This window comes from Trichechus manatus, unplaced genomic scaffold (genome assembly GCF_000243295.1).
Source record: "Trichechus manatus latirostris isolate Lorelei unplaced genomic scaffold, TriManLat1.0 scaffold00100, whole genome shotgun sequence".
NCBI classification, from domain to species: domain Eukaryota; kingdom Metazoa; phylum Chordata; class Mammalia; order Sirenia; family Trichechidae; genus Trichechus; species Trichechus manatus.
The window spans coordinates 627,347-640,655 of record NW_004444036.1 but is presented as its reverse complement, the minus strand read 5'-3'; the positions used below and the strand labels follow the sequence as shown (position 1 = coordinate 640,655).

At 40.0% G+C, this 13,309-nt stretch overlaps 1 protein-coding gene across 2 annotated transcripts in view; it reads left to right on the top strand.

Moving 5' to 3' along the window:
- The window catches only part of RBBP7 (RB binding protein 7, chromatin remodeling factor), a 28,481-nt gene that overhangs the window by 584 nt on the left and 14,588 nt on the right, over window positions 1-13,309 (top strand). Inside the window, exons 1-5 of one of the 2 annotated variants that reach the window (XM_023737250.1) lie at window positions 86-200; window positions 500-644; window positions 6,105-6,250; window positions 10,374-10,547; window positions 11,563-11,678. In XM_023737250.1, the coding sequence (XP_023593018.1) occupies window positions 586-644; window positions 6,105-6,250; window positions 10,374-10,547; window positions 11,563-11,678 (495 nt within the window). In that variant the 5' untranslated portion in view covers window positions 86-200; window positions 500-585. Of the gene's footprint in view, window positions 1-85; window positions 201-499; window positions 645-6,104; window positions 6,251-10,373; window positions 10,548-11,562; window positions 11,679-13,309 lie in introns of those variants that run through there. The other variant, XM_004382816.2, reaches the window with a different exon arrangement.

The window sequence follows — 13,309 nt, the reverse complement described above, 5'->3', positions numbered from 1 at the left end:
CGCGCGCGCGTCGGCCGCCTCAGGGTCGCAGCCCTGGTCCACGGGGTTCGGGAGCGGGCGGGCCTCTGGCTGCGCACGCGGTAGTCGTGGGAGCGGGGCCTCGCCCGGCGGGGGCTGGAAGGAGCGGGCTGATGGTTGTCTGCTCCATGTGGATTTCTCTCCCTGAGCGAATGGTGATCCTGCTCGTCGTTTTGACACAGGTGCGAACAGCTGTAAGAGGCCAAACAATTTCTAACGTCAGCGGCAGTTTGATGTCTGTGTAATCACTGAATTCTGTAGATGCAGGAGATATTGATCTCAAAGTGCAAAAAATAAGCTTTCTGGTGTTAATATTCTCTCCACGTTCGGGAGGAGCAGTTCGTTGTTCGTGTCCAAATTCGAGAGAAAGGGAAGGAGTAGATTAGGTGTGGCCATCTCGGGGCGACCTCCAGTAGCTGTGTGCAGATTCTGACTTCCATCTCTCAGCTGCTTAATTGTGTGGGCTTTCTCCAAATTGCAGTGTTTGAAGATACTGTGGAGGAGCGTGTCATCAATGAAGAATATAAAATCTGGAAGAAGAATACACCGTTTCTGTATGACCTGGTTATGACCCATGCTCTTCAGTGGCCGAGTCTTACGGTTCAGTGGCTTCCTGAAGTGACTAAGTAAGGGTTTTTGGCTACTTTTATTTTGCATAGATTTAACTGTCCTTATGAATTTCCTAGTTTTGGTATTGTTATACGTAGAACATCAGCGGGTAATGAATTGGCCCTTGGATGAGGTGATAGGTGGTGTGTATTTTCAAAATTAAAGTGATTTATGGGATAATTTCAGATGTATAAATGTGGCATTGGAAAGGGAGAAAGAATCTGTTATGAGATTAATAACGTTTGTAGGAAACAATATATTTGACATTTCTTGGGTTTAGATGTAGAGGAGTATCCTTGGGCCTCAGACTAGTGCATTTCTGTAAAATTTTATTGAAAAATGGCATATGTACAGAAAAAAATACACAGATCAGAAGCATATGGCTTGATATATTTTTACAAAGTGAACACACCGTGTAATCCGCACTCAAGACGAATACCTTTTAATTGGCAAAGGGAAAAAGAATTTGGCGACAGTTCACCAAAGAAAGGGTGTTGTTACTGCCTTATAGTATGAAATACATTTTGAGATTGTTATTAGTCTTCATAAGAGTGGTCGTTTCAGCTAGTTCTAAAATTTCTCTGAGTAATAATTGCTGATAAGGAGCCCTGGTGGTGCAGTGGTTAAAGCGCTCAGCTGCTAACGCGAAGGTCGACTGTTCGAACCCACCAGCCGCTTCTAGGGAGAAAGATGTGGCAGTCTGCTTCCGTAAAGATTACAGCCTGAGAAACCCTATGGGGCCGTTTTACTCTGTCCTACAGGGTTGCTATGAGTTGGAATCTACTCGACGGCAGTGGGTACTGGTAGTAATCGCTGACACTTATTGAGCACCTAGAACAGGGCCTGTCTCATCTGAAGAGTTTTATGTCCTATTATTTGGTGTAATCCTCACAACAATACTATGATATAGGTACTTTTTATCATCTCCGTTTTGCTGATGAGAAAACTGAGGCTGAGCGCTTAAGTAACATGTCCACGATCACGCAGCTGGTAAGTGGTGGAGTAGGTTTAAGAACCCAGAAGACTGGCCGGCTCCAGAGTTCAGGCAGCCCCTGCACTAGACTCCCTCACTCACCCCATTTCTATCAGGAACTTGGCCACGTACGTATTTTTAAAATTGCATTGGATTTGGATGTCGTGAGCATATAATTCAGTGAACATTTAATCAAACTCTAACTTAGAGAATTTTTGAAAGGTTATGATTATATATAAAATTAATTTACTTTTATAATGACTAAATTCCACATATGCAGACATTGAGTTCCACGCAGATAGGGGCATCCATTGGTGCTCCTAAAAATCTAAGTATAAATGTATAGATATGGGAAAAGTAGCCAAGAACCAAATAATAGAGATTTCTAAACATTGGAATTTATAGCTACCTTTGAATAGATTTTTTAAAAATAGAGTGAGCATCATGTACTTAAGGATATTCAGGTGCTGGTTCGGAGCATCCTGTGCATTTGACTTTGTGTGTTCTTGTTAAGCAGATTTAAAACTTTTCAACAACTTACTTTCTCTTGGATGTTTTGACTTATTATAACGTAGTAGGAAAAAGCGGGGGCTTTAAGGTCAGAGAGTTGTGTTCGAATCCTGCCCCTGCTTCCAGTTAGCTTTGTGACCTGGCCAGGTTGTCAGTTCTTAATTCCTGCCTGCCCATGGTGTTTGTAAATGGAGATGCCAGTAGTGCTGACTGTCTACACTGGAGGTAAAGTCTCTGGCACATAGTAAGTGGTGACTGTTAAATGCTACCTGTAATGCATTTTGCTTACAGTTTTTAACAATAATAGGTCTATATGTTCTTCTTAGCCCACATGGATTGCATTTACTATTAACACTTAGGAACTTAACAGAAAATGCTTTAACTAAGTGATATACTCCATGGCGTTCTTTGCATACAAAGAAGTTGTGGGATATGGTTGTGGGCCGGGCAGTGGCCCTGAGAATGCAAGAAAATTCCAGCCAGCCTGCATTCTTAGCTGTTGAGCACTGCTGTGTGTGTGGTGCTTTGCAGGGTTCTGTTTGGGGTGTGAAGGGAGGGGGAATGTTTTATAACCGTACAGAGCAGTAGAAATGTCTCTTACTATCTTACTACCTGGCTGTTTGAGGAACTAGACCCTACTCCATTTCACAGGCCCTTCTGCCTACATAAGGAGCCCTGGTGACGTAGTGGTTAAGTGCTTGGCTGCTGGCTGAAAGGTTGGTGCAAACCCACCAGCTGCTCCACGGGAGAAAGATGTGGCAGTCTGCTCCCGCAAAGATTACAGCCTTGGAAACCCTGTGAGACAGTTCTGCTCTGTCTTGTGGGGTCACTATGAGTTGAAATCGACTCGACGGCAATGGGTTTGATTTTTTTTTTTTTTTTCTTTTGGGTTGAGGGGAGGAGGTTCTGCCTATATACAATAAGCTTCTTAACGGTTGTTTGAACTTTCTGAGCTGTTCTTAAATTGGGTTACATGATACGTAAGTGTGTCTTAAGAAATTGATTTTTAAAACTGATAAATTGTTAATTTATATTTCTTAATATTTTTCTTCATAAATATATTGAGACTGCTTTAATTTTCTACGCAAAAAAGCTTTGCAATCTTTCAAATTCATGGAGGCTGGATCAACCCTTGGAACTACTGCTCTGAGATAATCTTTAAACCTTCAACCAAAAATATCTCCTGAAGTCTTCTTAAAACCAAACAGTAGTTTGGCTTAACTAGTAAAAAAATGTCTGCCTTGAGCATTATGCTCTTTTAGGAACTATCTGTACGGGATCAAGTGACAACACAACTTGAAAGATTAGATAGGAACCTTAGGGGGCTTATGTTGATGGGGGAGGAACAACTCAGAGAAAGAGGTGAGAAGGGTTGCACAACTCGAATGTAATAAATGTCACTGAATTGTACATGTAGAAACTTGAATTGGTGTATGTTTTGCTGTGTTTATTCTCAACAGCAGCAGCAAAATAAAATTTTAAGAAAAAGTGTACAGTGAGAAGTAAGTCCTCCTTCCACATTCCGTATTCTCCCAGTTCCTTTCCCAAGAGCAATCATCATTTTCTATTTCTTACCTGTCCCGCCAGCATACAGAAGTACATACATATGTCTCCCCTCCGCCATTTTTTATGGTGGTAAGTTGTTCACTTGACATTTCCATTAAGTGTATACTGGAGCTGTTCCTATCCACATGGTTAGATACGCTTCATTCTTTTTAAGGGCTATGTAGAATTCTATTTATGGACTTACTATAATTTATGTTGCCAGTTCCTTATTGATGGATATTTAGGTGGTTTTTAGTCTTTTACTACTACAGACAGTGCTGCCCAAGAATAATCTTGTAATTGGACACAGTTGTGTGACTGGGGTGGATTTCCTAGCAGGGGAGCTACTGGGTCAAAGGATTCTGGCACTGAAAAGGGACAAGTACTTTCTTTTACCATTAGTGCTTCTGCAGCCTTTCGATGCCTCCAGTGTTGGAGGAAAATAGTTTCATATTGATTGGTTTAGGAAAGTAGACTTGTGTTTTAACGTTGGAGGTGAAAGGATTTGTATTAAAAAGAAAAATAAATGATGGAGGCAGAGGAAAAGGGAATAATTGAATTTTGGAGTCGAGGAATTTTTAAGATCCTCCAGCCCATTTTGGGACAGTGCTCCTTAGCAAGTTCTTACAATGAACTGATATGTCTACCTGTAACTTTCACTTGTTGGGCTTAGTTTTACTGCTTAACCACCCCCCCCCCCCCCCCCACAAAGTCACTTTATATTAGCCCTTGCATTGCTGTGATGCCTTCTTTCTTTTAAGCATTCCTGTTTGTTTTTCAAATGTTACTCATGAGATTTGTTTAAGTTCCCTTTCATTTCAAGCAAGTATTCCTTGCAAATGTTTCATTTTGTCTAATCCCTCCTAAAGTACATTGCCTAGAACTTAATTTCCTAAGTGGTTTTACCAGTTAAAAATCAGTGCAAGCGCCCGCTGTCTGCCCATTTGCCTTCGTGTACACCCTCTCTCCCTTTATATGGAGGCCATCTAAGATGGGATCACCTTTCTGAGAGCCACATCATATTCTTGGCCCACTGAGCATGCATCAGCTAAGACCCAAGGCTTTTTTTCATACAAGTTGCTGTTGCTTAGCCATGGCTGCCCTAATCTGTTTTTGGAGTTGTGTGTGTGTTTGTGTGTGGTGGTGGTCTTTTTTACCTTAAACCGAATCTTAACTTTGTTACATTTCATCTTGTGTTTTTGTAGTTATTAACTAAATTATACGCCTACAAGTAACCTTCAAACCTTTTTTTTAAACCACTGAATCCTTTGTACAACTGAAATTTAGAAATATAAACAGATAAATGGCCTAACTTGTCTGGTGTTGGGGCCCAGAGCCCTACTTCTCAGCTCTCCTCACTGAGGTGGGGCCATGGAGCACAGATGAAAATTGCTATTGTAGATAATATAAGTTAGAAAACGTTGTCAGTATGTTAAGATGCCAAGTTACTACCCAGACCAAGATGCCAGGAGGTATTAGCAGGTTCTTCAGGCTCAACATGAGTTATCACAGAACAAGGTAACAAAGACCCCTCAGTAAATTTGAGAAAAAAATTTCATAAACTTTAAGCACCATGAACATAAATAAGGGGTTTCCACATCACGTCATTTGTACTTATAACCTGTCCTTTAGGTGAAGAAACTGAGACCCATGGGGAAATTGTTTAAGTAATTGCATATAACTAATTTTAATTTTAGCCAGGATTTAAGCTCAATTTTTCTGACTCTTTATTCTCTCCATTCTGCCTTGTTGGCTCTTATTGGGAAATCGGAAACATCTAGTGTATCAAAGACTATGGGCAAAAGAAGGAACCCTGTTGGCCCAATGGTTAAGCACTTGGCTGCTAACCGCAAGGTTGGTGGTTGGAACCCACCAACCACTCTGTAGGAGAAAACACCTGGGGATCTGCTCCCTTAAAGATTACAGCCTAGGTTCATCTAAAGTACAATAATAAAAAAAAAGATTACAGTCTAGGAAACCCTGTGGGGCAGTTCTACTCTGTCCTATATGGTGTCTGTGACTCGGAATTGACTCTACAGTACACAACAACATGAGCAAAAGTGGTATTTTAGATGTGAAGTCATGGTTTATGAGTATGGGGATTGGTGAATGGGCTCCTGTGTAGATGTGTCTGTGTTTACTAAGTTGGGCCTACCTTGCTCAGCAAGCTGCTCTAGGAAAGGTAGTGTTTACCCTGATACTTGGAGGTAGAGTAGCATGACTCTTTGGGGAAAGAAGCAAGTGTGTTGTGGCTAGAACAGTTCCTTATATTTGGACATACAGGGATCGTAAAGTTGGTTAAATAGAGTGGGGAGCTGGTGCATAGATGATGCTCAGTATATATTTGTTGGAGAAATGTTGGTATTATTCTGGGAGGACTGAACTTGATTTGTTAGCAACTGAAGATTTCTTGTAGGATCAGTGTAACTTATTTTTCTTTCTTAAACAGACCAGAAGGAAAGGATTATGCTCTTCATTGGCTAGTGCTGGGGACCCACACGTCTGATGAGCAGAATCATTTGGTGGTTGCTCGAGTACATATTCCAAACGATGATGCACAGTTTGATGCTTCCCACTGTGACAGTGAGAAGGGTGGTAGGTATATCATATATTCTCCAATGTTGGTGTTGTAGGAAGTGTGCCTCTTTCTAAGCATATACTTGATTAAAACTGTATACTTACGTATAACCAAACACCTCATGGGATTTGGTTTCCTTGGTTTGGAGGTTTAGGGCCGTGGTTTCGTGGGTCATCCCAGTTAAGTGGCCTAAGAACATGTTTAGAGCTTCTGTTTTACCTCCTAGTTTGTTGCATAGTGCCTGGGGTCTTAAAATTGCGAGTAGCCATCCAAGGTACAACAATTGGTATCTATTCACCTGGAGCAACAGAGGAAGAAGGAGAGTCAGGAATAAGAGGAGGATAGGGAATGTGTGGCCAATTGCCTCCGTGAGCAACTGCCTCCTTTCCCATGAGACCGGAAGAACTGGATGGTGCCCGGCTACCATTACTGAACATTTCAATCAAAGATTCCATCGAAGAATCCTGATCAAAGGTGGAGGGAAATGCCAAACAGAATTTCAAAATCTCATAGACTGTAGACTTCGTGGAGCCATGGAGGGTGGATGAACTCCTGAAACTATTGGCCTAAGATAATCTTTATACCTTAAACCAAAAACATCCCCTGAAGTCATCTTAAAACTGAGCAGTAGTTTAGCTTAACTAGTAAAAGACACTGCCTTGAGCATTATTTTCTTGTAAGAACTATCTGTATGGGATCAAAGTGACAACAGCAACTCAAAAGATTAGATAGGAACCTTAGGGGACAGTGAGTTTATGTTACTGAGGGAGGAACAACTCAGAAAAGGAGAATGAGAGTGGTTGTACAACTTGAATGTAGTCAGTGTCACTGAGGAAACTGTTGAATTGGTGTATGTTTTGTTGTGTATATTCTCAACAACAAAATAAAATTTCAGAAAAAAAACTTTATACTAATATCTTTCATGGTGCATTAGGTTAATTTCAGGAATTTATCCAATGTATAATTTTAATAGTCTATTTTTGTAAAAGTGTTCTACACTTGTAGAAAAAAAAATCAGGAGGCATATACACCAACCAGTTAATAGTGATTTTTTTGGAGGGGAGAATGGGATGGGAGGCAGTGGTATTGTTAATCATGGAAGCTATTGACTCTTCCCTCCCCCTTTTTTCTCTAAACTGTCAAACCCCGTTTTAATATTCCCATGACCACCCCAAGTTCGGTGATGTTGCCAGAAGGACTCAGAAGACTCAGTAGCAAATTATTTTCATGGCTGAAGTTTATTATAGCAAAGGATAGAGATCAAAAGCAACAGGAAAAAGATAGGCAGTGGCAAGTATGGGGAGATCTGGCACAGGCTTATGCAAGGCCGCACAGGATGTGCTATCTCTCTGACAGTGAACTACAGGGACACGTGGGATATTTTTGCCCAGGAAAACTCATTTGAGTCTCAAGGGTCTGAGGATTTCATAGAGGGTGAGGGAGGGAAGAGGGGCTGGTTACACGGGCACATCCTGCTGGCAACTAGCCATGGCAGCTGAAACTGAGGACCCCAATAATGAAACCAGGTATATGTCATCAGTCTTGATGTTTGTGCAAAGCAACCCTGACAAACTGGTACAGCATGGTCCAGTGCTCCAGGTGTACACCACAAAATCATCAGTCCATCAGTGATATGAAGAACATTCTGAGGCCCATGTTCCCAGGAGTTGGCCAAGGGTCAGTCATGGTTCCAGTGTCCTTCAAAGATGAGAGGGGCAGGTAACCAGATCTCCTGCGTTAACTCTTTCCTTGCACCCCCAAATAATTTAATAGAGGTTAACGTTTTCCAATATTTGCTTTAGGTTTTTTCTTATTGAAAATAAAATATAGCTAAAATTCCACCACTCACTCACCCATTCCTCCCTGCCTTCCTCTGTAGTTAATCACTGTCCTGAAGTTAGTGTGTCATTTTCAATTGTTTGTGTTTTTACTACTTATACAGTAGTGAATATACATAATGTTACAGCTTTCTTCATTCAACATTGTCTTGTGTGTGTGTATACCGTATAGATGTCTATTTCATTCTTTTTAACTGTTGTATAGTATTCCATTGTGATTAAACCTGTTTATTCATTCCCTTAAGAAAGGGACAGATTATATCTGTGGTTTATGCTCCTACAAACAGTGCTGCAGTGAACATCCTTGACATGTCTCCTTGTACAGTTGTGAGAGAGTTTATCTAGTATAGTGGAATTGCTGGGTTGTATGTGGTCATTGTCAACTTAAAATAATATGAAACTGTTTTCCAAAATAATCTACCCAGTTCTCCACTCCCACAATTTACATTCCATTCCTCTGCAGCCTTGCTGATATTTGGGGTTGGTGTCAACCTTATGCATTATTTCTGTAAATATTGTAATCAGAAAAATATTAAATGGTTTTAGTCTTGAAATATGTGCTTATTGGAGTTTCAGGTTAACAATTAGTCTCTGTGCATAATATATGAATACATCAAATTATCAAGGTTACATGTCCAATGTATTGCATTCTAACAAGTGACTGAAACAATTCGGTTAACACCTTTTGTTTTCAGTTATGGTATTTTTTAATGAGCACTATTACGATCATTAATGCGATGATTTTCAGCTTTTTATTTTTTTAAGTTTGAGAATACAAAGCCCTGTGTTCAAATTAAATCTTACCAGGAAGTCCATGTTTTTAAAAAGGACAACGGTTCAGGTTGTTTTAGCTAAAGGAATTGGGAAACTTGAGTATCTTTGTAGCAGAAGAACTGCCGGAGTCCACAGAGGTGGAATATCGAAAGTGAAAGGGGGGGTAAGTTTGGACCAGGGTCTCAGAAGAGATAGGAGATGATAGGATCAAGAGGATGGTCTTATAAAGGCTGAAACACACTTCATTGATATGATGGCAAAGGAAAGTGCTGGGACAGAAGTGGGGGGATTGCACATGGCCTGAGAGTAGTGGGAGGAGGAGGTGTGTGGAATGTGATAGGATTTTCGGCCACATTGAAACAGTGAGCTGTGCTTGCCGCATGGAAGAATGGCTAGATGCCTACATCAAGGCATGAGAGTTGTAGGCATTGAGCATTCCCACATAGCAAGAGCTAGCTGGAACTTAGGAGTGACTGTCTCTTGCTGGTGTGTTTTCTCCAGGTAGATTTGCCCCTGCCAGTCTGTTTTACTTGTTACCTGCCTGGCTCCGTTAGGCTCTTTATTTAGTGATCCCTGACCTGAGACACAGGGTGAGCTAAATGATGTGCAAGAAGATGTGATTTAATGTAATCTGAAAACTCCTTACTTTTTAACTGTCAGCAACTAATGCAAGTTTTTATCTGTGAGCAAAAAATGCTAAGTCTTGTTTGCTTTTATCTGCTTAGATGTTCTCTAATGTTGCTGTTTCTGCTAACATTTTGCTGTTTCTCAGAAATCACTGTACTTTTTATGCGGCTTTGTTACTTTACCAAGGGTTCTTTGTTTTTTACCATTAACTATTTAAGACTGTAGTCTTATTTACAGACCAGATGGAGGGGTTAGCCCCCTTGTTTTAGCTAGCAGTTTGAGCCAAGTATATTATCAGAACAAGCATGTGAGAGAGAGAGAGAGAGTGTGTGTGTGTGTGTGTGTGTGTGTGTCTGTCTGTCTGTCTGTCTGTCTGTCTGTGTGTGTTTGTGTGTCTGTGTTGGGGTTAGGTGAGAGATAGTGTGGCTTTTGGATCTGGGGATTTTTTTTACATTTAAACTCAAGGAATGTTCATACACCTGTTTTGGTCAAACCTCAAATAAGATGCTAGTATAGTACAGTGCTTCCAAACGAGTTGTATTTGAACTGAGAAGCTGTTGGTGTATTTATTGTGTGGTTATGTGAAATTTTACTAAATAACTATATCAGTCTTAAAGGAGAACAAATTATTTTACATCCAAGGTAGAACCGAATTAACTGGCGTAAAATAGCTATCAGTATTTTCCACGAAAATGGGCTTTGAGAATAAATTTCTTCCAAGAAAACGGCTTTGAGAATAAATTACCTCCTAGTGGCAAGTGGACCCATATTTTTGTGTTTTCTTTCTCTGTTCAATTAGTATTGCATACTGTCAGGTTAAAAATCTGTTGTGTTGATTAAACTAATTGATTTGTAAATTTTAATCCTAAGCGTATGTGTTTGTTTCTTCCTCTTGTGTTAGAATTTGGCGGCTTTGGTTCTGTAACAGGAAAAATTGAATGTGAAATTAAAATCAACCATGAAGGAGAAGTGAACCGTGCTCGCTACATGCCGCAGAATCCTCACATTATTGCTACAAAAACTCCATCTTCTGACGTGTTGGTTTTTGACTATACAAAACACCCTGCTAAACCAGGTAGATACATGGTAGTAAAGTCAGGCTATTACTAGAGCTTTCTCTTGATTCAAAATGGTAATAGTGTTTAAGGCCAAAGTAGTACACGCTATAATTTTTTAAGGTTTTAATTGTTTTCATGGTCCTTAAGCTCAGTGATTTGCCAGAAGGACTCAATAGCAGGTTATTCCCACAGCTAAGGTTTATTACAACAAAGGATACAGAGCAAAAGCAGCAAGAAAAAGATAATCCGGCAAAGTCCAGAGAGATAAGGCCCAAGCTTCTGTGTCCTTCCCTATCTGGGGCCACACACGACGTGTTTTCACTCTAGCAGCGAACTCCAGGGACATGTGCTACATGTCTGTCCAGGGAAGCCCATTTGAATCTCAGGGTCTGGAGTTTTTATGGAGGTCTGGCTACATAGGCACAACCTGCTAGGTGACCAGCCATAAGTAACTGAAACTCATGACCACAACAGTGAAGTCAGGTGCTTCATGAATCTTGCCAAACAATCCTAACAAGTTTCGACAAGCTGCTATAGCATGCCCTGTTGCTCTGGGCGTACACAGCTTCATCAGACAGAGACATAAAGAACATTCTGAGGGCCGCTTTCCCTGGGGTTAGCTAAGGTTGCAGGCTACCCTGGAGACATGTAAGGACTGAGCAACCAGACCTGCTGTGTTAACTTTTTCCATGCAAAAATATTTCTAAAAATTGAACTATGGAGGCAGGTGGGGGTGCCACCACCCAAATTTGTGGGATAGCTGTAGTTTTCAGTATTTCTGTGTTGGCAATAGTATTAGGTTTTTCAAAGAAACCAATCTTAAATTTAATGGTTCTGAGACCCGGTTTGCATTGAGTATTTAAAATGAAGCATAAAGAATTACTTTTCAAAGCATTTGTGGGTCAGACTGAGTCCTTTTCCTGTACAACACTTTTCCTAAGGCTCACTCAGTGAAGGAGTGAGAATTTGCTTTCACCTATTTTAATAAACAGATAATAACTTAGTACTTAATGTATTTCTTTCTTTCCTTAGACCCTAGTGGAGAATGTAATCCTGATCTTCGCTTAAGAGGTCACCAGAAGGAAGGCTATGGTCTTTCCTGGAATTCTAATTTGAGTGGACATCTGCTCAGTGCATCCGACGACCATGTGAGAAATGTGTTCTTTATAATCCACTAATATACTGAGTTAAAGGGAATGTCATGGACAGCTTTGCACTGGAGTACTATGTAGATGAAAGACTTTCCAAGATGATACTGCTGATGATTGTTGAGAACATTTTCACAAGATTTAGAGCAGTGGTTTTCAAACAGCCCAGTGGAGCCTTAGAAGTCCACAAAGCTCTTTTGAAGCAGCCTTAGAATGGAGGCAGGGTGGGCCAAAGGCATCCGGATGTTTAAAAGAAGACCTTGAGGACCTTATCATAATAGAAAGTCTGTAGTGTGTTTGGGGACCTAATTAATATAAAGTATTAAGTGTATGATTCAGTAATTTTAATATATTCACGAAGTTGTACAACTATCACCACTATCTCATTCTAGAACAATTTCAACAAATGTCCAAAAAGAAACCCTGTGCCCATTAGCACTCCCCCCAGACTCTTGAGAACCACTGATCTATTTTTTGTTTCTATAGATTTGCCTATTCTGGGTATTTCATATAAATGGGGCCGTTTTTGTTCGGCTGCTTTAATTTAGCCTAATGTTTCCAAGGTTCATGTTGGAGCATATATCAGTACTTTGTTCCTTTTTACGGGTGAAGAATAGTCTGTGGATGTATACCACATTTTGTTTATCCATTCTTCAGTTGATGGACATTGGGTTGTTTCCACTTTTTGGCTGTTGTGAATACTGCTATGAACATTTGAGTACGAGTTTTTGGGTGGACATATGTTTTCATTTCTCTTGGGTATTTACTTAGTTGTGGAATTATAGGGTCATGTGGTAACTCTGTGTTTAACTTTTTTGAAGAACTGCCAGACTGTTTTCCACAGTGGCTGCATCATTTTACATTCCCCCCAGCAGTGTATGACGATTCAAATTTCTCCACATCCTCATCAGCACTTGTTACTATCTGTCTTTATGGATACAGCCATCCTAGTGTGTGTGAAGTGGTATCATTATGGTTTCGATTTGAATTTCCCTGATGACTAATGACATTGAGCATCTTTTCATGTGCCTGTTGGCTATTTGTATATCTTGTCTAGAGAAATGTCTATTCAGATCCTTTGTCCATTTTTAAATTGTGTTATTTGTCTTTTTATTATTGAGTTGTAAGTGTTCTTTCTATATTCTGGGTATAACTGCCTTAGATATATTATTTGCAACTATTTTCTCCTATTCTATGGGTTGTCTTTTCACCTCCTTGGTGGTTTCTTTGGAAGCACAAAAGTTTAACTTTGATGAAATCCAATTTATTTTTTCTTTTGTTGATTGTACTTTTGGTGTCATGTCTAAGAAACTATTGCCTGATGACAAGGTCATAAAGATTTACGCTTGTGTTTTCTTCTAAAGGTTTTATACTTGTAGCTCTTACATTTAGTCTTTGATATTTTAAAAAATTTATTATTATTTTTTGCTTTTCTATCTTTGGATAATTTCAAACATACAGAAAAATTGCAAAGATAGCACAAGGAAGTCCTGTATACCCTTCACCTAAAAGGTCTTTGACCAATTTTGAGTTAATTTTGATGTATGGTGTGAGGTAGGGGTCCAACTTCCTTCTTTTGCATGTGGCTATCCAGTTTTTCCAGCACCATTTGTTGCAAAGACTATTCTTTT